This window comes from Zonotrichia leucophrys, chromosome 6 (assembly GCF_028769735.1).
Source record: "Zonotrichia leucophrys gambelii isolate GWCS_2022_RI chromosome 6, RI_Zleu_2.0, whole genome shotgun sequence".
NCBI classification, from domain to species: domain Eukaryota; kingdom Metazoa; phylum Chordata; class Aves; order Passeriformes; family Passerellidae; genus Zonotrichia; species Zonotrichia leucophrys.
Window position 1 is genome coordinate 33381538 of NC_088176.1, and position 24780 is coordinate 33406317.

At 45.0% G+C, this 24780-nt stretch overlaps 1 protein-coding gene across 2 annotated transcripts; it reads right to left on the reverse strand.

Moving 5' to 3' along the window:
- Nucleotides 1–9722: 9722 nt before the first annotated feature.
- Nucleotides 9723–24725, reverse strand: KIFBP (kinesin family binding protein). Of its 2 annotated transcripts, none has more exons than XM_064716979.1 (7): nt 24371–24725; nt 22489–22587; nt 18841–18920; nt 18140–18323; nt 13712–13796; nt 11884–11996; nt 9723–11113 (listed from the first exon to the last, which is right to left on the reverse strand). In XM_064716979.1, the coding sequence occupies exons 1-7, from the start codon at nt 24716–24718 to the stop codon at nt 10235–10237; spliced, it is 1788 nt and encodes a 595-aa protein (XP_064573049.1). In that variant the 5' UTR covers nt 24719–24725; the 3' UTR covers nt 9723–10234. The 2 variants fall into 2 exon arrangements, with proteins under 2 accessions (XP_064573049.1, XP_064573050.1); XM_064716980.1 differs by having other exon boundaries at nt 11884–11993; nt 24371–24719.
- Nucleotides 24726–24780: the final 55 nt, after the last annotated feature.

The window sequence follows — 24780 nt, forward strand, 5'->3', positions numbered from 1 at the left end:
TTGCTCGGGCACTGCACAAACAGGAGCCTCAAACCAGGCAGGTGCGCAAGGACTCGGCTGCCGTGGCTTTTGTTAGCACCCTCATTTCTACTTTGTATTTTTAGCATCAGCTCTTTTCTCTTTTCTTTTCTTTTCTTTTCTTTTCTTTTCTTTTCTTTTCTTTTCTTTTCTTTTCTTTTCTTTTCTTTTTCTTTTCTTTCTTTTCTTTTCTTTTTTCTTTTTCTTTTCTTTCTTTCTTTCCTTTTCCTTTTCCTTTCCTTTCCTTTTCCTCTTTTCTTTTCCTTTTCCTTTCCTTTCCTTTTTCTTTTCCTTTTCCTTTCCTTTTCCTTTCTTTCCTTTTCCTTTCTTTCCTTTCCTTTCCTTTTTCTTCTTTTTCCTTTTCCTTTCCTTTCCTTTCCTTTCCTTTTTTCCTTTCCTTTCCTTTCCTTTTTCCTTTCCTTCCTTTCCTTTTTCCTTTCCTTTCCTTTCCTTTCCTTTCCTTTCCTTTCCTTTCCTTTCCTTTTCCTTTCCTTTCTTTCCTTTCCTTTCCTTTCCTTTCCTTTTCTCCTTTCCTTTTCTTTCCTTTTCCTCTTTCCTTTTCTTTTCTTTTCCCTTCTTTTCTTTTCTTTTCTTTTCTTTTCTTTTCTTTTCCTTTTCTTTTCTTTTCTTTTCTTTTCTTTTCTTTTCTTTTCTTTTCTTTTTTTTCCTTTTCTTTTCTTTTCTTTTCTTTTCTTTCTCTTTTCCTTCCCTTTTCCTTTCCTTTCATTTCTTCCCCTTCCCTTCCCTTCCCTTCCTTCCCTTCCCTTCCCTTCCCTTCCCTTCCCTTCCCTTCCCTTCTCTTCCCTTCCCTTCCCTTCCCTTCCCTTCCCTTCCCTTCCCTTCCCTTCCCTTCCCTTCCCTTCCCTTCCCTTCCCTTCCCTTCCCTTCCCTTCCCTTCCCTTCCCTTCCCTTCCCTTCCCTTCCCATCAATAGGAAGCAGTGCCAGCCCGGGAGGGAGGTGATGAGTCCCCACTCGCTGTGGGCAGCAGAACCCACCCGTGCCCAGCCCCTCTCACTCCCACTGCTCACCCCTGGCCTGTTCCACACCTCCCCTGTGCACAGCACCCCCGTGTGAGAAACAAACCCCGCTGGCTATTTCTGCCCTCCCACACCCAGAGCACTTTCCACCGTGCAGGCCCCAAAGGCTGCGGTAGGGGAGCTGCAAATTGCTGTGTCTGGAGGAGATCTGCAGTGATCTGCCCTGTGCCATCGGCTGATGGGGGGTTGCAGCGCTGGCAGTTGTGCCACACGGTTTGGTTGGGTGTTTCTGGGTGTGCAGCAGCCTCAGGAAACGAGATCGCTGTGCAATTGGTAGCTGTGGGAAGTCCCAGGCAAATGCTTCACGCTAGCTCACGTTCATGTGTGTAACAGGGCCTGAGGGCTGTGCCCACCTCCTGCCCTGAGTGCCCATCTCCTGCCCTGAGGCTGTGCCCATCTCCTGCCCTGAGTGCCCATCTCCTGCCTGAGCTGTGCCACCTCCGTGCCCTGATGCTTCCTGCCCTGAGTGCCCACCTCCTGCCCTGAGGCTGTGCCCACCTCCCGCCCTGAGTGCCCATCTCCTGCCCGGCTGCACCCTGCTGGTGCCCACACACCCAGTGTGCTTCTGGAACAGAGTTTTGCCACCTCCTACCGGAGTGCACCTCATCTGCTGCCCTGGGCTGTGCGGCCATCTTGCCCTTGAGTGCCATTGTGCCCAGGAGCCTGCTGGCCACTCCATACAATGAAATGCCATCTCTGAATTTTCCCATCTCTCTTGCCTGAGGCCACAACACTGCCTGAAAGGTTACACCAAACTTTTACTTTTTCCTTTGAATGAGGCAGAGAAAAACAACAATCCAGAGAGCTAAACTCAGTATGTGTTAAAACATCCCAAACCTTAAGAAAAACACTTGCACATGAGCTATGACACTTATCAGGATGATTCAAGTCAGAGAAACAGGATTTTAAGTTAAATATTTTAAATCCACAAAGGAGAGCTCAGTCACCATCCCAAGGTCAGCTACCTCAAATTTGCCTTCTATAAACTGTGAGAAAGATTCATAGGATAATGTTCTTCCTGCCTGGATCCTGTGTATGCAAACTGAAAGATTAAATATCCCAACAGAAGTACAAAATATCCCAACAGAAAGAAGCAAATAAATGAGGAGCAGGTATTTGGGAGCACAGTTTGCTCCTGGAGCCTTGCTTACAGCCCCTGCACTGAAGTGCTGCCATTATTTTCAAATCACATGCAAAGCAGATTTCTTACCCTGCAAAGCTCTTGCTTTGCATTTTTGTAAGGCATTCATTTTGGGAGAGGAGAGAAGGCTGCCTTGACACTGTGCACCCAGACCCCTGAGAAAAAAAATCTACCTGGAAAATCTGGGAGTAGCCTTAAACTCCAATAAACTCTGAAGTGTGGAGCTGCTCCTTAGCAGTAACTTTCAGGGCTGTTGTATCTCCCAGCTGGCTCAGGAGCAATCACTCATTTAGAACATCACTAAATGGGGATGGCACTGCAGGAGGGCACAAGGACACCATCTCTGCTGGCCAGGGCAAAGGAAATCCCAGAGGGGCTCCTCAGGGGTGTTTCAGCCAATCCTTTGGACACAGCCCTTCTCTGCTGAGGGAGCAGCCTGGTGCAGAGCAGCAGTGGGGCCCAGCAGGGTCAGGCCGCTCCTCAGCAGGCAGCACAGGTTTGCTTTGCAGCCTGTGCTCCTGACAGATGGACAGATGGACAGATGGACTCCCATGGGTGCAGGGGCACCCCCAGGCCTGCTGCTTATCAGGGAGGCCCAAAGGCAAGGCACTATCAGTGCAGGCACGGCCCTGATAAAGAACTTTCTGATAGACAAGTGCTCAGGAATCAGATAAAGCCCAACTGCTATGGGGTCACTCTGCTCTCAGGGTCAGCTTTCCCTGCCTTGGCTGACAGGAGCTCAGCCCTGGCTTCCATGGGGATCCAAGCTGAGCCCTGCACCCCTCAAACCTCATCCCATGGAGCAGCTGGGGGCTCCTGAAGCACTGGGCCCTGCCTGTGATGCTCAGCTCTTCATTTGCTCTGCTGAGAAAATAGAAATACATATTTTTTACAGGTCACTGCTCTGGGAGCAGCCAGTGCAGAAAGGGCTGCATCTGTTACAAGCAGGGCTGGAAACAAGAGTGAAGAGAGAATGATGGCAACAGAAAAGAAAAAAAACAAAAACCAGGGGATAGAGCACAGGGGAGAGTGCCTGAATGGCAGCTGGGTCCAACACAAGGAGCATTTGCTTTGCCCATCTTGCATTTTGGGAAGGCAGAACAGTTCTCTGTCCTGACACTCAGTGCTGAACTGGGATGAGATTTGTGAGATCTGGATATCCTGGATATCCAACAGCCCTGGGCACATTGGTCCCTCTCAGGGAGTACCCATGAGCTGCCCTGTTAAATGCCCAAAATCCCCCTTGATGCCCTTCAGAAGTGAGCTCCCCTCCAGGCAGGCAGCCCAGCTGAATTTAGGGATGCCTTTTGCCACCAGCTCATGTTCAACCAACCAACCAACCTTTGGGGATTGAAACCAAAAATCTCTCCTTTTCTAAACAGCAAAGAGCTGGCAACCCAGAGAGGGAGGTTTGGCTCCAGCTGGGGGATTTCTAAATCCAGCCATGAGGAAAAATTAATTCTTAACCTGGGTGACATCTGAGCTCAGCACTGTGCCCAGCCCAGCAGCAGCAGGCACCCCCAGCCCCTCGTGCCACCCCCTCTGCTCTGAGGGCAGCACCAGCGCCTGGGCCCTGCAGATAAGATTTGGATCTTGTAAGAAAGCTCTGAGGAAATTTATCACCCAAAATCAGGCACTCCTGCCGTCGAGATCTCCCAGCACAACAACTCCTCCTTTCTTCCCATGGTGAAGGTCAGCAAGTGCAGGGGGAGATCTCTGCTGGTTTGCCACAGCTGCACCAAACTGAGCACAACGAAGCTGCCCACGACCTTTCCCCACCAGCAATGTCCCCTGTGTCCCAGAAACATTAACCAAGCACCAGGCCTGGCCTTCAGGTGGGAAAAGCAGCTTTCCCTGCTGCTGGCACTGCTGATGCTTTCTGCTTCCACCTGCTGGAGTGCAAGGCTTGGCTGGCAATTCCAGGACTCCAGCTCAAAAGCAGCAGCTTGTTAAGGCATGGCACTGCAGCCAGGCTCTGGTTACTGATCAGGGAGGTGATTTCAGCAGCTGAGTGTCCTTTAAAGCTCCATCCAGAGCAGCAGCAGCCCCACAGTGCAAGCAGGGCCTGCACAGTGGAGCAAGGAGTCACACAGGAGGAGTTGGGGAAATGCCCCTAAACCCAGAAGGAATTAACATGGGAGAGAAGGATGGTGGCACAAAGATGTTTCCAAAGCAAAGCTGATGCCCTGCTCCTGCACTGCTTCTCAGGGAATGTGTTCTCACTCTGAACCAGTTGGGGTTGCTGGTTCAAGCCCAGCTACCCAGGAATTGGGCACAGCTGTTTTTCCATCAGATGGTTTCTCCAGCCCAGGACAGCCTCACACAGGTGAGCTACTCACAGCTTTTAGATGCTTTTTGTCAGCCCACAGATCCACCCCAAGCAGCTCACCTTGCCTGCACTGCCCGCACAAGTGCAAATTTATTTCTGTGCACAAGCACCACTGGTGACACAGACAAACTTCACACCATGGGTGGGGAGAAAGGACCTCAGCAAATGTGGGGAGATGAAGAGGAGCTGGAAGCTGTGATTCTCCTGTGGAGGTCTCCCCATGAAGCAGAGCTGTGTGTAAAGTGGAGAAGAGCTGGTGTTTGGGCTTATTTGATTTCAGAATCAACTTTGGTGTTTGGGCTGATTTGATTTCAGAATCAACTTTGCTAGCAGGGGATTATGTCGGGGTTTTTGTCCCCTCCTTGTCTGCAGACCATATGCTGGCACAATGCAGCATCTCAATTTCTGTCTCCTTGTCTGCACTAGAAATCACTTCTAATGATTCATCCCTGCCTCTGTTATTGAAAAACTCCTGGAATTGAGGTGGGAGGGGGCTCTGGGCCCACCTGACTGCATTCTCTGATGAGCTGCTGTGAAAATCCTCTGCTGTTACCTGAACCCACTGCCAACCCAGAGAGGGCTCAGAGTGCTTTGAGACCCTGCCTGGGAACTTTTGGCTCTTGCTCCATTCCAAGACACTTAAGTATGCAGAAAATCATCTTGCTCATTCCTTTTTTTTTTTTTTGAAAAAAATGCATTTCACCCACAGATCTCAGAATAACTCTGACACAAGCACTTTGTACTCCTCTTACAGTATTCACAGACTAGCACCAGCTCACTCATCACATGCCTGTCCCAGTCTTTCACTGATCACTCATCCAATTCCTCTTTTTTTTCTGCAGAAAATTGCATTAAAAACTCAGATAGAGGAATCCTTGTATCCTGGTCCAATGCCAACCAGCAAATCTCTTTCACAGCAGCAATGAGCAAGTAAAAACACTTTGCTGTATTTTGTGCACGCCAGATGCCAAAACCTCAAGCACTAGATATTTAAAACATTGCTATAAACACCCAAATCATTAAAACCTTTGGTGTTAAGGGACCAATTTATCAGTCACTTTTCCCAAACAAACAGTACCACAGACATTTTCTCTTCTGAATGGAAGCAACACGTTTTCCAAAGGTGCTGTGCTTCATATCCCAGCATTCTGCCTGGCCCTTCAGCTGCAGAGGCACAGCCAAACCATGGTTTTGGAAAAAAGGCAGCCAGGCAAACAGCTCTCACCAGGAAACCACTGCTTTTGCACCTACCCGTGACAAGGAGGAGTTAAAAGCACCAAACTGCAAAATGGAACAGCTCGAGGAGGCTCTTGGGACAGAGTTCCCAGGAAATACGTAAAAGCACTTTTCAAACTAAAAATTAATCATTTGTAGCCAGCTCTAAAATAGCCACGGATGTTGCAATAGAAGAGGAAAGAAAGTTGACAAATGCTTCCCCACCACAGCTTGATGCACTTGGCTTTCTCGTAACAGCCTCTGGTTCTGTAATTCTGGGACTGCACAAGGGTTTTTGCCAGAGCAGCTACACCCTCCTTTGCAGGAGCACATCTGGGCATCCTGCAGTGGACAGCTCCTCAGAAAACATCCAGGAAACACCAACCATCTCAGTCCTTTTGTACAAACACGCAAGCAAAGTCTTCTTTGCCCCCTCTGTGCTGAGGGAAAAGGAAACCCCAAAACAAAAGTGAGCTGGGGAAAGGCATGTGTTGAGTAAAACTCAATGCTGTTTCTCATTGCCTGCTGTCAGGGCTAACCAGGCTCACACAGCGTTTCTGGAGGTGAAAGCACCATCACACTGACACACCTGATGTGCTCACAGAGCAGGAAACCATCCACACCGAGCCTGTGAAAAATGTGTATTTTATGACTGGCTTTTTGCAAATATTCAAATGAATATTATATGTGTTCTGTTAGTTATGCTGTATTCATTTTCTTCAGTAGTGTGTTAAATATAGTTTTAGGCTATAACAAAATGTTAAAATAGAAACTGTGCTATGTAAGATACTTGTTTTAAAGAGAGGACTCACACCAGATAGCATTCACAGGACACCTGAATGTTTCAGAAAAAGAGAATTTATTGCTCCATTATCGAGTTCTTCCTGCTTGCTCAGCCCTGGAGACTCAGTCAGGATTCAGAGGAAGAAGCTGACACTGCCCAGACAGAATCCTGTGTTTAAATGGAATTTATGCATCATGGATGAGGTGTATGAATTTGCAACAGGCTGTTGCTTTTAAGGGTTAATCCTCTGTTAACGTGGGTCCTTTTTCGGGCTTATTTTGCCCAGAAAGAGGTACCTGGACTGTCTGTAACTCTTTGTTTTTATTGTCTCATATTGTCCTAAATCCTAATTGTCTAAATTATTACCACTCTAATTATATTACCATTTTTATAACAATTTTATTACTATTAAACCTTTAAAATTCTAAAAACAGGTGACTGGCATTTTTCTCAACAACCCTGCCCATCACTCCATTTTGTGACACCTACCACATCTCTAGCCAGCATAAGAATTTAGCACTTCAATTAAACCCAAAATGGTTTTAATCAAACCAAATCCCTTCTCATGAGTGTTACATTTGAAGAAGTACACTGAGGTAATGGCTCTGATCTCACACTTGACAGGAATTCTGCAGAAACTGGGGCTTCTTGTAAATCTCGCTTGCTTTGTGCTGGCTAAGGAGAAAAAACAAGTAGAACAACAAAAAGGAGGTTTCAGTTGTGAGACGTTTCTGCTGTACAGAAAGGAATAGAAATGCAGGTTAAACAGAGTTCACAGGAACCTAATCTTCAATTAATCTTTGAAATAAATGCCTGACCTCACACATACTTTACAGTTAAAACTCAACATTCCTGAAGGGAGCTTTGCTGCCTAATCCAACAAGCTCCCCACCTCCTTTTTTTTTTAACTAAATACAGAACCTTACATAAGTTCATTCTCTCAAATCATTGAACAAACAGGAATTACTCAAAGGGCCTTTTTTTAAAAAGATATGCCTTAAAAGCACAGCATAGTACTCTGTGCTGAGCATCTGGCAGATGCAGCCTCCAGTAATAAAATAGAATTAACTGGCAGAGCCTTGAACATTTAGTCTAGGAGATGAACTGGCATAATTGCTTTCTGTAACTCCATATGCATTTATGAGAAATATATATTTTTGTTAAAAGTTGGAAAGCCAAAGTGTTCTGGGCATCTCCAGAGGAGAGAGCTCTCCAATCACACTGATTGTGCTGGAAAAGCTCTGATCCTTCTTACCTCTGGACCCACTCCAACCTGTCTGCTGAGCTCTCTCTGTGGTTTTGGTGGATTCAGGGAGTTTCTCTGCACACCTGATGATGGTTTAAAGGGATACATCAAATTATTAAAAGGGATAAATCTGATGGTTAAAAAGGATCCATCACCCTGCACTTCATTCAGCTTTGCAGTTTCCTGCAGGTCATTTTTCACACTTACTTCAGACCAGTATTTGAAGGAAAAAAAATAATTTATGCTAGGATAGCCCACAAACTATCCTCCTCCAAATTACAAGAAAACTAATGATGATGCTCTACAAAAGTTGCTCAAAGTATAGAAGGAAAAAACCCCAAACAATACTCCAAACATGTATTGCTGCCTTCTACTTGAATATGAAACTAAAAGTCATTTTAATCTTTTTGTTTGTGGTAAAAGTGCTAGCTTTACCACACTAGCTAGCTGAAATCACTAAAATTAAAACACTAGCTTTAACTGAAATCAGACAAAAACAATGTGCAACAGAGCCTACTGAGAAATGTTCCACTGAGAAACTGGGGCTGTCTTACTTCAGGCCACGGGAAAATCTGAATTAAAGATCTGACTGCAGAAATGAAACTCCTAGAGGCTGACTAGACAACTATTTAGTAAAACAGAAAAACACACCCAGGCACGTGCACGCACTCTCTCCCTGACTCCACAGGCACACAAGCAGCTGCTCATTTCCAGCACCCACTTTTTGTTGGCCTGTATGTTTGTGGTTAGCAGTCCAGCCTGCAGAAGGGATTTTTACCATTCAGATGTGCCTGCTTTCCCCTCACACCCTTTAAGCAAACGTGATGTTTCCTCCCCTTCCATCTCCAGAAGAATCCAGCTGTTGGACCATTCTCCCTCAGTGCCCTCTGGTGCTGTGAACACCTTCCCACCCTGGCAGCACTGCTGCAGGGGATAGAATGCAAGAAAATAAAGATTGTGTATAAAGGAATCTCACCCCCAAGCAGTTGCAGCTGGGCCAATTATCCAAGATTAGGAGCAGGCCTGACTATTGTAGTGACTTGTGAGGGTTCCTCAGGGTGAGAGAGATAGACGAGAATTTGGCTTCATGATCAGAAGGCTGGATTTATTGATATATGATATATATATTACATTATTACTATACTAATAGGAATAGAGAGAAAAGTTCAGAAGCTGCTAAGCTAAGGATAGAATAGAATCTAAAAACAAGGTTCTGTGTCCAGGCAGAAAGCAAGGACAATCTCTCCTGTGAGTGGTCAGTAAATCCAAACACTCACAGAAGAGAAGTCACAGATGCACCTGCTGCATTCCACAGCAGCAGATAATAATTGTTTACATTTTTCTTCTGGGGCCTCAGCTTCCCAGAAAGGACAAATCCTAAAAGAAAAGATTTTATGAAAAAATGTCTGTGGCACCTGACTTTACCAGGCCACAGCTGTAACCAGTGAGAAGAAGGGTCTATAAAAGAGTGGGGTGGTGTTGAGAAGGGAGCTGGGGTCAGTGGCTGCTTTGGGAAGAGTCAGTGCTCTGAGAGCTGCCCATGAAACACCAAGAAGGTTTGGAACTTTTGAGATAAGGAGATAACAAGATGACAACACCCTAGTGCACAAAGTCCCAGTGTGCCTGGAGGCTCTGCCCATCCCCTCCTGCTCTGCCTGTGTTTCATCTCTTCAATTCAGAGAGCTCCCTGCTCAAAGAACTCCCTGAGCAGCACCAAGAGAAGCCTCCCATGGCACCAGGCTCTAGCAGGAGCAGCAGAGCCCAGGACCTGTGACCTGTGAATATTCCACGGTGTGTTAAGAGCACAGCATTGTCTCCCACCACAAAGAAATCTGTCTCCTTTCTTACTCTGGCTTCTGGCACTACAATTGCTCATGTGTTTTTACTGAAGATGGTCAAAATTAAAAACATATACTGTATCTTAGTAAGACACAGGAAACAGAACTCCAAGGACTCTGAAGAAACATTTAGCCAAGCTAGTCCATTTATTGAGTCTTTATCAACTGGGTTTTGATTAACAAGGGAAAAGAACAACAAGCAACATACAAAATAAATACTGAAAACAAGTTCCCTTCACATTGATAAAGTTTTCTGGGGACAAACCTTAAAAGAGATAAAATGCTTTCTAGCTGGAAGAACGTGCTTCAGGTTTAAAAGAACAAAATTTCTTAGAGAAGAAGATTCTCTTAAAAGAAACTATTTTCATACAGCACTACACTTAAGAACTGAACCATACACCAAAGAAAAAGCTGTGAGGGAGAAAAGGTCCATATTTACATATAGGACACACAGTACAAAGCATGAGCTGGACTTTTACTTTACATTTAGAGTTGACACCATTAGTGTGGGTGAGCTAGGGACCAGGAGAGCTGTTCACAGGGTTACACTGGTGCAGGCTCTGGGTGATGCCCCTGACCTCTATCAATCACTGGGGAGCTGTGCCACTGCCTCCCAGGCAAGCATTTACACAAATGAAGACACCTTTGCTCTCAGCCTCTCCATGCTTGCTGGGAGAAGATTCACCATCTCCTTACTGAGTTCTAGTTCAGTCTCAACGGCAGGGACAGCATCTGGATACTTCTCACAATAGTCTACCAGAAATGTGTAATACTCCAGTGATGTCTGCATGTTTTCCAGTTGCTTTTTGCTATCTGAAGTAATGAGCTTACCATAGAGCCGTGCAATGTGAAATTTAGCCACCATGGCAGGGCGGAGAACATCTTCCTCCAGCTTTTCAGGAAACACCTTATCAGGGTTCCTCAAAGAATCCAAGAAGAGCTCATAGTATTTGATTGCAAACTGAGCCAGAGAATTGATTTTTTTAACTGTGTGTGAATCTAGCTTCTCTAACCTGTTGCCAATGGCCACCTTGAGATCCATCATCTCATAGTAGGTGTCAGCCAGCTCACACTGCAGCTGCCTGCGGACCAGCAGGTAGTACTGGGGGTTCAGGTCAGTGTAGATGGGCTCCAGCATGTCTATCCTACGCTTGTGCATCTTGCAGCGCCTCTCATAGTCCTCTTCAAAGAAAGCAAGGACCTTGAACAGAGCACTGTGATCCTGCACAATTTCAATGTGGTCAGTGACATAACCATCCACCTGAAAGAACTCCTTTGCCTCCTGAACATAGTTCTGGCCAACCAGGAACACTTCTCTGGCTTCTTGAAAATCTAAGGGATAAACGCTGCTCACTTTCTCCTCCATGGCCAGGACAGAGTCACAGATGTCACTTGTCCCAAAAAGGACAGCTTTCTTCCTGCCCTTCTCCTTTTCATCCTCTTCCTTTTTCCTCTGGGCCTTAAGCTCCAATTGCCTGTCTGGATCCAGCTCTCCTATGTTATCCTGAAATGAGAAAGCATGCTAATTGAAACAAATCTGCCTTATGAAGAGAGACTGAATCATTTTGAGTCACCTTTGAAATGTAAACTAGTGAGCAACACAACAAAAGAGAAATCTTTGATATATGAGGCCTTATATTAACAAAATAATAATGTAAATTGCATTATCAATTCTGAAAAGACACAAAACTAAGGTGGTTCAGTCTCCCTACCCTGTGTGACAAAATAGCAAAGGAATAAATGTTAAACCCAAGGGCTCTGCTTCACAAAGCCTTTCAGCAAATGCTGGTTTAAACACCTGAAGAAATACTTAAACAAATTCAGTGAACTGAATCAAATCTGAATTAATCAAATGCTTGGACGAATGAGAACATCAGCACAGAAAACTGTTGCATATTAAGACAACGTTCTTACTAGCAGTTAAATAAGCAGAAATCTTATCAACATCAAATCAAGCTGCAAGAAAATGCAGCAGAGAGGAGGAAATTCTGTGAAGTTGCACAAAAATAAAGAATTAAATAACAATAATTAAATAAAACTACATTAATAACAATTAAATCATACAAGCAATGCACTGATCACTCTGCAGAGCTGCTCCCCTACCTGTGCTTACTCTCAAGTGCTGCCTTTAAATCAATCCATACCATGAAACACTCACTACACTGCAAGCATTTGTTGTTTTGCTTATTCCTTGTTACTGACTCCCCTTGCAAACAGCAGAGCAGCCTCAGTTTGCTGTTAGACAACGACAGCCACAGAACAATTTTCTGTTACCTCAAGCAATTTCCGAGCGCTTTGCAGAAGATTCAGGCAATACTTGATCCAACACCTTGCAATTTCAGCTTTCCTCTCTGGAAGGTCCTGTTGGTCTGGCTCTGTTTCATCTGCTGAATGGACATAAACACATAAAAACTTTATGAGAAGTCCAGCACTCCAGCAAGACCCTCAAATGTTCCATATAAAGAATACACTTGTATTTAATTTTCCTCATGCTTAGACAGAAACATGTTCTCCATGTTAGTTTATGTAATAGTTCTGTAAACTGCCATTCCTGGTAGAAACCCATATAGATTAACAAGGCTTTGTCATGTATGAGTTCTGAAAATAAATAGATCATAATGTATCTTTAAAAAGACCTTTCATCTTCAAGGTGTTTTACTGGAAAAAGTTTCCAGGTCTCTCTGTAGTTAGAGAAAGAAATCAGGATAATAATAAAAAATGAATAATAATAATAATAATAATAATTCATTTTCTGAGCTTCAGCTGCCTGCCCAGTAATTGTGTCTGAGGATGGTGAGGGCATTTGCATTGCAATGGGGCCCAGACTTGCTACCAAAAAAGGGAACAAAACAGGGGGAACTGCCTTTGGTTAAGCTACCTGGTACAAACATAACATTTATTAGCTCTAACTTCTGTATTTTTCTCCCCAGAGTCTCCCCACTATCACAGCAGCACTGCTGATGTCTCAAGATGACATTTTCATAAACCAGATTTCAGCAAAACCTCATTTCCCAGTCTCCATGCAGAAGGCAGTGAGGTAGCTGAACAATGAGAGGACATTCCTACAGGAGAGCAGCACTTCTGATCACCAAATAAATAAAGAGCCAACTTCACACCCAGACCCACTGCACTCATTATCTTTCATTACAGCAAATGAATTTCTTATTAAGGGATTAAGAACTGCTGCTAATCTAAGAAAAGGCACATTTATTAATTATGCCTGTGTTAGTTTATATCCCAATTAACACGATAAAATGAAAGTGCTTGAAATGCTGACTGTGTACTGGTCCTTCTGTAAATCAGAACCTTCTGCAAGTGCACAGCCCAGCTCTGTGCCATGCAAAGGAAGGGAAGGCAGGATAAGCAAATATTTCACAGAACAAATGGGACCATCACTCCTCCTCTGTGGTGCAAGGTAGAACTCAGTGGGCTCATACTTGCTCCCTCCCCATGAATTAAAGCTCCACCAGCTGGAAGCCCAAGACAGACACAAAAATGCTGTAGATGAGCAAAGCCAGCCCTAAAACAGAGCATGACACTACCATGGAACCACAGGGCCCTAAAACTGGGGTCAGATCTGTAGAAGTTTCCTCTCCTGCTGTTCACACAGGACTGCCAAGCTGCTCCTTTGCATCAAGGCCCAAAGAACAAGGAGAGCAGCCACAGCTCCAAAAGCAGCCCCAGATGAGGCTGCAGCATCCAGCACAACACAAGCACCCGCTGCATTTGGGGCTTTAGAAGCTGCAGCTTTGCTCCCTTTTTAAAGCTTTTCCCAGGGAACATCTGGTGTGGTTCACTGAATCCCTGCCCTCTGATCACTGAGGCAAACTGCACTTTTAGCACGTGTACAAAGCCAAATGGATGAAGTGGATATTGTTTTAAATTTACTTTTACTAGATTATTGCTTTCTGAAACACCAGAAACAAGCACTTTTTCTACAGAGCCAACCCTGAGCTGTAGCAGCAGTCACTTTTCAGAAACATTCAACTCCGTTGAAAAGTATTTTAGGAAATTAACACTGGGATAAGTTTTGTACATGTTGTTAAACTTCAGTGATGCTTAATTCACAAGAATTTTATTCAAAACTCTTTTATAAACTTACAGTCTTCAGCAGATGGCACCTGCCCAGCTTGGCTGAAGATGACACTGGCTGCTGCTAGGCAGTGTCGAGCCTCCATGAAACATTCCTGGAAAAACAGAGCAGCATTTAGAGGGTGTGAGCAGCTCACAGACACACAGAGCAGCATGTACAGGCTGTGAGCAGCTCCTGAGATGTTGAAGTGAGGGAGCGACCACCTTCGTTGATTTCGCATCTGACTCCGTTTATTCACTCCATCAGTCACTTTTTATAACTGTGTTAATTCACTTCATGCATATTGCAAAATCTGAGCTCCTGACAGGCTGTAGAGAAAACTTCAGCTCCTCCTTTTGTTTACAATACCTGAAGTTAGTTTACTGAAACCAAGATCAGTGTTCCCACCATGATATGAAAGGTTCTCAAAACCTTCATCTCTATTCCCAGACTGACTGTCTGCTCCCAGTAGCAGCCAAGGACAGAGAATCTTGTTGTTTATATAAAAGGTGGCTGAGAACCTTAATTATTTACAGGATCAAGCCTGGGAAGGGCTGCTTTACAGCAGGCTTCTATACTTCCCTCAGCTGAATACCTTCATGGCCTCTTTCTTTAAGCCATGCTTAAACCAGGCTCTCCACACTGAGACACACAGAGCAGCATGTACAGGCTGTGAGCAGCTCCTGACACACAGAGCAGCATGTACAGGCTGTGAGCAGCTCACAGACACACAGAGCAGCATGTACAGGCTGTGAGCAGCTCACAGACACACAGAGCAGCATGTACAGGGTGTGAGCAGCTCACAGACACACAGAGCAGCATGTACAGGGTGTGAGCAGCTCACAGACACACAGAGCAGCATTTAGAGGGTGTGAGCAGCTCACAGACACACAGAGCAGCATGTACAGGCTGTGAGCAGCTCACAGACACACAGAGCAGCATGTACAGGGTGTGAGCAGCTCACAGACACACAGAGCAGCATGTACAGGGTGTGAGCAGCTCCTGACACACAGAGCAGCATGTACAGGCTGTGAGCAGCTCACAGACACACAGAGCAGCATTTAGAGGGTGTGAGCAGCTCACAGACACACAGAGCAGCATGTACAGGCTGTGAGCAGCTCACAGACACAGAGCAGCATGTACAGGGTGTGAGCAGCTCACAGACACACAGAGCAGCATTTAGAGGGTGTGAGCAGCTCCTGAGATGTTGAAGTGAGAGAGCGACCACCTTCGTTGATTTCGCATCTGACTCCGTTTATTCACTCCATCAGACACTTTTTATAACCGTGTTAATTCACTTCATGCATATTGCAAAATCTGAGCTCCTGACAGGCTGTAGAGAAAACTTCAGCTCCTCCTTTTGTTTGCAATACCTGAAGTTTGTTTACTGAAACCAAGATCAGTGTTCTCACCATGATATGAAAAGTTCTCAAAACCTTCATCTCTGTTCCCAGACCGGCCGTCTGTTCCCAGTAGCAGCCAAGGACAGAACGGTCTGAGAATCTTGTTGTTTATATAAAAGGTGGCTGAGAACCTAATTATTCACAGGATCAAGCCTGGGAAAGGCTGCTTTACAGCAGGCTTCTATATTTCCCTCAGCTGAGTACCTTCATGGCCTCTTTCTTTAAGCCGTGCTTAAACCAGGCTCTCCACACTGAGACACACAGAGCAGCATGTACAGGGTGTGAGCAGCTCACAGACACACAGAGCAGCACGTACAGGCTGTGAGCAGCTCACAGACACACAGAGCAGCATGTACAGGCTGTGAGCAGCTCACAGACACACAGAGCAGCATGTACAGGCTGTGAGCAGCTCACAGACACACAGAGCAGCATGGACAGGCTGTGAGCAGCTCACAGACACACAGAGCAGCATGTACAGGGTGTGAGCAGCTCACAGACACACAGAGCAGCATGGACAGGCTGTGAGCAGCTCACAGACACACAGAGCAGCATTTAGAGGGTGTGAGCAGCTCACAGACACACAGAGCAGCATGTACAGGCTGTGAGCAGCTCCTGGGACACACAGAGCAGCATTTACAGGGTGTGAGCAGCTCACAGACACACAGAGCAGCATGTACAGGCTGTGAGCAGCTCACAGACACACAGAGCAGCATGTACAGGCTGTGAGCAGCTCACAGACACACAGAGCAGCATGTACAGGGTGTGAGCAGCTCCTGACACACAGAGCATCATTTACAGGCTGTGAGCAGCTCACAGACACACACAGCAGCATGTACAGGGTGTGAGCAGCTCCTGAGATGTTGAAGTGAGGGAGCGACCACCTTCGTTGATTTCGCATCTGACTCCGTTTCATTCACTCCATCAGTCACTTTTTATAACAGTGTTAATTAAGTTCATGCATATTGCAAAATCTGAGCTCCTGACAGGCTGTAGAGAAAACTTCAGCTCCTCCTTTTGTTTACAATACCTGAAGTTAGTTTACTGAAACCAAGATCAGTGTTCCCACCATGATATGAAAGGTTCTCAACACCTTCATATCTATTCCCAGACTGGCCGTCTGTTCCCAGTGGCAGCCAAGGACAGAACGGTCTGAGAATCTTGTTGTTTATATAAAAAGTAGCTGAGAACCTAATTATTTACAAGATCAAGCCTGGAAAAGGCTGCTTTACAGCAGGCTTCTATATTTCCCTCAGCTGAATACCTTCATGGCCTCTTTCCTTAAGCCATGCTTAAACCAGGCTCTCCACACTGAGACACACAGAGCAGCATTTAGAGGGTGTGAGCAGCTCACAGACACACAGAGCAGCATGTACAGGCTGTGAGCAGCTCACAGACACACAGAGCAGCATTTACAGGCTGTGAGCAGCTCACAGACACACAGAGCAGCATGTACAGGCTGTGAGCAGCTCACAGACACACAGAGCAGCATTTAGCAGGGTTGCTGTCACTTGGCCAAACCCCTCAGCTCAGAGAGTGAGCACACATGACCACAAGGGAAATGACAGAACTGAGAGGCTCTGGAGCATATTGCCCAGGCACTGGAAGAAAACACAATTTTTCCACACCTACTAGTGAATGCAATATTTTCTATTGTGTTTTCTGTACCACAGCCACAACACCAAGCCTTTCCTTTAACCCTGGCAATGCACACTGAAGCTCTGAGTGTTGTGGCTGCCCTGAGGTGAAGGAAGTGATGCCTTGTGGCACAACACTGAGTCAGATCTCGATTCCTTTACCCATATTTGGCAGTGCACTGTTAAATAACTGCTGCTATCAATGCATCAAAAAGATATGGAAATTAGGAGTTACTATTGACATTAGCATCAACTGCCTTAGGTAGGGCAGGAATCCTTTTAAGCATCTGAATAGCCTGGAATATAGAAATTCCTGAATAAAGCTGAAGCACTTCCTAACAGTGGATTGTTTAGAGTCAACACGTGGCAAACAGCTGCCAACTCACATATTCATTTCATGTTCACATAGGTTCAAACAACTCTTGAGCACATGCTAAGGCACAAAGGATAATCATTTATTGTAAACAAAATGCCATAGCTTGGCCCTCAAGAGATGCTTTTTGTTTTCAAATTTCATAGTAAGAGAACAATGTAAGAAAGAATTTTAAATTCAATTATTAGAACTCCAAAGTTTACTTATGAACATCACATCACTGCTAATACTTCATTAACTATAGAGCTTTTCTCATGTTTACAGCCCTGTTCATCACAACCCCACAGGAAAGCCACCATGTCCTCTTCAGACAAAACCTGACAGATGCTTTGTGTCAGAACACAACTTGTGGTTTTATAGGGGCACGTTTGTCACAGACATCTTTTATGAAAAATCCTTTCCTTAGGATTTTTCCTCCTGAGAAGCTGAGAGGCCTCAGGAACAGAATGTAAACAATGGTTATCTGCTGCTGTGGAATGCAACAGGTGCATCTGTGATTGGGCTCATGTGGTTGTTTCTAATTAATGGCCAATCACAGTCAGCTGGGTCAGACTCTGGTCAGTCACAAGATTTTGTTATCATTCCATTCCTTTGCTTTCCTTGCCAGCCTTCTGATGAAATCCTGTCTTCTATTCTTTTAGTATAGTTTTAATATAAGATTATTAATATCATAAAAGAATAAAATATTAATTTATTATATTAATAATATTAGATTAAAACTACACAAATTAATACATTAATTATATTAAAACTACACAAATTAAAGAATTATTATTAATATAATAAAATAATAAATCAGCCTTCTGAAACAAGGAGTCAGATCTCATCTCTTCCCTCATCCTGGAACCCCTGTGAACACGGTCACACCCATTTTCAGTTCATTTGGAGCTCTGTGTCAAGGAGATGTTTGACAGTGACATTAGGGGTACAGGCACAGCAGGACAGTGCCATTAGGGGTACAGGCACAGTGACATTAGGGGTACAGGCACAGTGACATTAGGGGTACAGGCACAGTGACATTAGGGGTACCAGGACAGCCCGAGGGTACCTTGGACAGGTAGTACTGGGACAGGGTGGCAGCATTCCGTGCCCACTCCACAGGGTAGTAGCCGCAGTACTCGAGCTGCCGCTTCAGCGTGGTGTGGCAGTACTGAGCCGCCTTCTCAATCATCTCCAGGTGCTGGTACACTTGGGCCAGGTAGTACAGAGTGTGTGTGTAGGCCTTCTCAAACCTGGAAAAACAACAACAGCCTCTTCAGACGGTGGGCTTCCCTCCCTAAATACTCATTGTTAGAGCAGCCTCCTGGAGCTAGGGCTAATAATCTTGGAGGCCTATAACACACCTACCCTTGGAGGCATCAAAATCAGCAGGGTGGCTTCTGTGGCAGTGCTGGAAACAAAAAGGTTTAACAAAAGGCAAAATAACAAACAGAGAAAACTGAGCCAGGTGCAGGAGGTCTTTGCTCCTGGTAAAACACATCACAAAAGTGATTGGTTTCTTTGCTCTCTTCTTTTTCTAGTAAATTGCCCAGGCAGGACTTTTTGGCTCCTGTCCAGTTATCTATCCTTAAGTTTGAGGTGAAGTCCCCTGGGCCTAGGAGGTGGCTTTGCACTTAATTGAGGAGAGAAACTTCTGGGCTTATTTCCTTTTTAAGTTTTGTCACTCTGTCAACAGAGGGCACATTCCTATAACTCATCATTAAAAAAAAAACCAGTAATAATAATAAAAGCATGCTGCTTAACGCCCACCTTTTGGATCTTTCTTGGTCTGTGAGTTTCTCTTCTTCTGCCATGAAATGTTCACTGGGATCCAGGGGAGGATTTCCATCCTGCAAGGGTACAGGGCACATTCAGCAAACTGCATTTCTCCCTCTGGCACAGTGCTCCCTCTCCTGGCTACACAACACTGACCATCTGCCAATCCCAAATTCAACAAAGCTTTACATAACCCAGCTCAGTGCCCCTTCTCCAGAGCAATTCCACAACACTCAGGAGATTTAGAGGATGAAAGGCACAATTCCACATGCAATGACAAAGCTCACAGCTGGCAGGAGGCTTCTGCTTATGTACTTTAAAGCAATGCACGCTGCCTGCACCAGAGATGCTCAGCCTGGAGCCTGCAGGACACCTTTGGTTTGTGCAGTAACATTCTGGGCTTTGAGGCATCCATTTAACACCAAGCCTTCAAGTGTGAAATATCTGTTTGCCCAGCTGCAGTGCTGAGCAGCAAGAAAACATCCTGAGGAAGTCGTGCAGAGAACAGCAAGTGCTGAGAGCTCAGCAGAGCTGCTGGGAAGGTTCTTCTGAAGGGACCCCCAGAGCCCACGAGCTGGCAAGATCATTTACCCAGGTGAACAAACCAGCCAAGCCACACTGTCTCTGGAGGATGAAGCTGCTGAATGTTCCTATCAGGCACAACCTACATGCAAGTATTAATTAATTGTGGTAGTTCCCATCATTAGAAGCAGCTTTTTGCTCTTCAGGCCATGAGTTCTGTCAGACCTTTACACAGACAAATACACACCTTGGGGCATTGCTGTGTGCACACCTGCCCTAAGACAATTGTCACTAATGTCACCAACCAGCCTTTCCTAACCCCATCTCTTTCTTAGCCAAGAGAAAGTAAGGCAACAAATAAAAATCAGCTTCAGTAAATACTTTTCATGAGTTCATGCAGACTGAGGTAGGAGCAGGAACAAGGGCAGAGAACACACTCACTTCACAGAGATGAACACCTACTGTGTTTGTACTGCTTCTCATTAAAAATCCCTGAACAGACTCATTTACTTGCTTTTAACAGAAGTGTTTTATTCACCTTAAAAAATGAGTAAATGTACCTGAAACACACGGTAACAAATGAACTAAAGCATGTCTAACCTACCAGAGGCACGCAGATTTTTGTATCTGATCTTTTAATCTGTAGGTCTTTGCACCTCATTAGTTTTTATGAGGTGAATGTCTAACTCCTCCTCTTGTTTTCTTCAGATACAAACATTCTAACAAGATTTGGACTCTATTCTGGCAAGACTAGAGCTATTCCTGCAAAGAAAAGAACTGAAATGACACAGTAAGCAAAATTCTTGCCTCCTTCCTGCATATCTACAGATCTGATATCAAGCATTATACCTTTACTTATCCTCAGAAAGAGCTCTGCAACTCTCCCTTCTAAGTGGATTTCATCAGCCTTGGTGTTGCTTTAGGGGGAGACACCACCCAATTTGTGAGTTAATTGGACCCAGCCAGTAAAGAACTAAATCCATCAGCTCAGGAAAATGCCTCCATCATCAGCAGTCACCAAAGACTCCCTGACAGCCTGGAAATGGGGAATGTCACAAACACTACATTCACAGATTTATCATTTGGGAAAGACAACTGCTGACATCACTGTATAAACCTGTGGTTTCTTCTAAAAGGAAGCAGACTTAAAGCACAGCTATGTTTGACTGCACAATGCCTTGAACTGTGAGTGGTAAATAATGCTGGGGGAAAGTGTGGCAAGTGATCAGCAGGTTTGAATAACCCCAGTGCTTTGGTTTGTATGGGAAGTACTTACAAAACTGATGGAAGGGTTTTAGTATTAGAGAGTTGTGTGTGTTTTTGTGAAAAAAAAAAATGTTAAAAACAAAAGAAATTTGGGATTTTTTTAAAATTTGTAGTAAACTGACTAAAATTTTAGCTTTTGTTTCTTTGCATTGTCAGTAAGAATAAAAAAGTTCTAAGGAGAAGAGTGTGGGTGCAGAGAGCAAGGCACAATTTCCCAGGCACTGTGGAAAGCTGTGAGAAGATCAGAGAAAAGAAAGAGAAAATTCTTATCTCCACTGGCTGCCCCTGCTGTTGTGCACATGTGGAATGTTTTATGGAGATTTGCTTTCCTAAGGGAGGTTTCTTGGTTGGCCACTGGTGATGGTGTTTGGATTCCAGGACCAGCTGGGCCCACCTGTGTCATGAGTAAGGGTGATGGGTTTTTTAAATAAGTATAATAAGTATTTCTTAATAAGTGTAGAAAGTGATTGATGAGCCTTCTGTGAGTCATGGAGCCAATGCTAATTATTACCCCTTGGGGACACCTGGCAGCAACAGAAGTATTCTAAAAGTTTTACTCTATTCTTATCACCCTTTAATTGCTGTTAATAAATTCTTCTTTCCCTTTTAAACCTACTTCACCCTTCTCCTAATCCTACCTCACAACAAGAAAAAAATACACTAACCATCAACCAACACTAAACCCCAGCACGGTCACTAATACATTAACCAAAAAATCTCAAATTAACAAACCAAAACCACTACACCTGGTCAGGCAGCAAAGCCCCAGAAGAAACATTCAGTAACCACTACTAACAAAAATTTCAAGTTTCAGAAAAGTCTACAGTGCAAATGTGAAGTACCTGGCAGCACTTTAATGCATTATACCATTTATATTTCATAACAGCTGGAGCAAGTGCCAGATGCTTTTGGAAGCCATGTGGTAGCTGGGGCTGGGTGTAAATATCAAAGTTGAACATCAGGAATTAATTAGAGAGATGCAGCATCTCTGGTTAGCCCAGCTGATCCTGAGGGCAGGAAATAAGCTGACAAGTGAGGCTTTCTTCTAGATCCATTACCTCTCCCATCACTGGGGCTGCAAAGGTGGAAAGAGGGCAGTAACCAACTAATAAAATAAAAAACCTAAAAGTCTCCACAAGTATAATCAGTACTCGAAACCAATTTCATGGTAAAACCTGAACTGAACCTGTAATTTCATGAAATTAAGGTCTGCCCAGCCCGTTCAGCTGTGCTGAGACACAGCTACTGCTTCTTGAAGGCCACAAATGTTTTCAGCTCACTCCAGAACCGTCCCTGGGGCAACTCAGTGTAGGAACAGCTTTGCAAAGAGCTTAAAAATAGCACAAGGGAGTCTTTGTAGGATCCTCAGCAGCATCCAGAGCTCCAAAGGTTGTTTAATATGCATGAGAGGGTCAGCTGTCTGTGGGATTGTCCTCTTGGATATGGAACTGAACTGCTTGCCCCTGCACACTCACAGCAAACCATGCAAATATTAGTTTTGCTTCCTTTTCCCACTGAAAGCAATGGATATTTCTACTGCATTTCCAAGACAACATTTAATGATAGTCCTCATTAAAATCCAAATTCTACCAGGCATTAACTTTGGATTATTAAAGGGCTTTCTAAAGGGACCATTATTTTGGAGCAAATTTTTTTTCTATTTTGAAATCAGCAAGCAATGCTCTAATTTGCCTTGTTCTACACTGCAGTACAACTTGTATCACTTGCCAAAAGTACCACAGCAGCCAGCATAAAGCACAGAAACTCAGAATTCCACTGCATGTTTATTTCAAAGGTTACTTAACCTGCAGGTGGCAGGTGAAAGGAAGAGCTGCCATGACATTGACACTGTACCTCTTTCATGTATTGATTATACAAGGCTTCTGCAGATTCCAAGTACGTTTGTGCAGTTTCAATTTCATCCCTCTGAGACCACAGGATCCCCAGGTTGTTCTAAAAGTAGAAGAAAATTTTAAAATGGTCACATTCCATTTGAAATACACATTTTTTTTCCAAACAATTCATCAGTCTTCATCCTTATATATGTGTGTGTTCTAATACAATGGATTTCAAAAAGCAGAAATTGTGCCCACACATTTTCACTGTGAGTGGCTCAAAAGGGAGGGGATTTTCACACAGCAAATTTCACATTAAAAATGCACCTCACAGTCCTTCTCTGTTTACTCTGCTACAGAAGGACTAGAGTGTTCAAATAATGTTCTGCATCCAATTCATGCAGCCTTTACCACATACAAATATCATAAAAAGAGACAAGAAATCAGAAATTTGTTAACATGACTCCACAGAAAAAAATTAACAAGAAAAAAATATGCTAGGAATGAATGCTTGTATATTTTCAACAATGGAAAGAGATTAAAGGAACCTCTGAGGTCCAAAAGTTACAGACTACTGCCTTCAAATTTAAATGAAAGCAACTGCATCTGTGAACCCAACTTTGACAAAAAGTACTTCTACTTTTATTAATAAGATGGTGTTAATAATGATCCATGTCTGATGTGCTAATTTAAATCCTAGGCAGCGCGGTTACAAAACTCAAGAGGGCTAAAAAAAACCCCAAAAAATCTTCAAAATAACGAGACTGTGTAGCTGCATGCCAGCCCTGTGGCCCTTTCAGCTCCATTCCCCTGTTTTTATAAGGCAGCACATCACATGTTGTTTATGAGCTGAACACTCTGCCCAAGGCCATGCACAGGAACACACCAGACTCCAGCAGACACAGCCTGGCAAACACAAGCTGAGCAAAAGCTCAGAAAGCTCAAGTGGGGCTCAAGAAAGAGGCCCAGCAAGGAAAAAGGAATGGTTCTTGCTACAAAACAGCAGTCAGGACAGGGTAACACACTGCAGGCATCCCAAAAAGTGGAGGAGCACTGCCACTGATGGCAATCACTGCTTTTAAATCAAAAATGTCATCATTTCACCTCCACCTTTCCATGTCAGCCCACAACTCCTTACAGTTTGGTGAGGAAGCACTACGGAGCCTTCTCTAATTAGGGCAACCATTTTTGACATAGATATCCAAATAACTGCTCTATTTCATGTACTAGAAAACTATTTCATTGTCTAGAGTCAGACGCTGAGCACCAGCTACCATGACAGTGATCAGTAAAGGCCCTTCTGTGAATCTTCATGTAGTAAGAACTAATTTTGATTATTCCTTTCTTCAGAATAAAGAGAAAATATTATTACTTCAAACACCAACAAAACCGTATTTATGCATCTGGGACACAATGTAACAGGCAATGCTGAAAAACAAACAATTTATCGCTTCAGGATAATGCATCAACAAAAGCATCTCCCAGCATCACTATGACAACCAAGGAGTTAATGTATCACAAATAAATTCTGGACGTAGCGAGGCCTTTTTCTAATTTATTCTCGCACAGTTCTCACAAGTTTTGCCTCGGTCTCTCCAGAAGAGCAGGCTGCTCTATCAACAATGAGAACACATTTCAGATGCTCCGCATGCCCAGAGGCAGCAGCAGGAGGCTCAAACCAGACAAGCATCCCTCCAACAACCACCACCGGCGAATGATTCATTCCCGCAAGAACTAAGGCCGGGGCCGCGGTGTTTATTAAGGTTAAAGAGCAGCATCTTTCAGGATGCGAGAGGCCCTGGATCTCGTGGCAGCGATCTCCGGCCCAGCCCGCGCAGCGCAGGCCCCGCCAGCCCGGACCCCCCAGGCCCCGCTCGGCCCCTGCGGCCTCCGCAGCGCACCTGGGCCTGGATGTAGAGGGACACGCAGTCCGGGGAGAGGCGGTGCGGCTCCAGGAGCTGCGTGCAGCGCTGCAGGTGCTCGTCGCCGGCCGACAGCTCCTCGGTGTCCGTGTGGTTGACGCCCAGCTCGTACTCCAGCACGGCCCGCCGCACGGCCAGCACCGCCTCGCCGCCCTCCTCGGCGGCGCTCAGCAGCTGCTTCACCTCCTGCAGCAGGGCCCGGGCGCTGTACTTGGAGCGGTACGGCTCCGTCTCGGGGTCCTTGAGGGACTCCACGGCCGAGAGCGTGCGGGCGGCGCGGAACTTCTCGCACACCGCGGGCCACCCTCCGCCCGCCGCCGCCGCCATCTTCCCGCTGCCCGCCCCGCCCCGCCTGACGTGACCGACCCCGCCCCCGCCGTGGCCCCGCC

What these genes read in the sequence shown, in the direction of transcription:
- KIFBP (XM_064716979.1), bottom strand. Translation starts at nt 24,718, where the DNA reads ATGGCGGCGGCGGCGGGCGGAGGGTGGCCCGCGGTGTGCGAGAAGTTC. An exon ending in CCCAGTACTACCTGTCCAAG is followed by an intron (nt 13,797 to 18,139) that starts GTACCCTCGGGC and finishes CTGTTTTTCCAG; the next exon opens with GAATGTTTCATGGAGGCTCG. An exon ending in GCGCTCGGAAATTGCTTGAG is followed by an intron (nt 11,114 to 11,883) that starts GTAACAGAAAAT and finishes TTCTCATTTCAG; the next exon opens with GATAACATAGGAGAGCTGGA.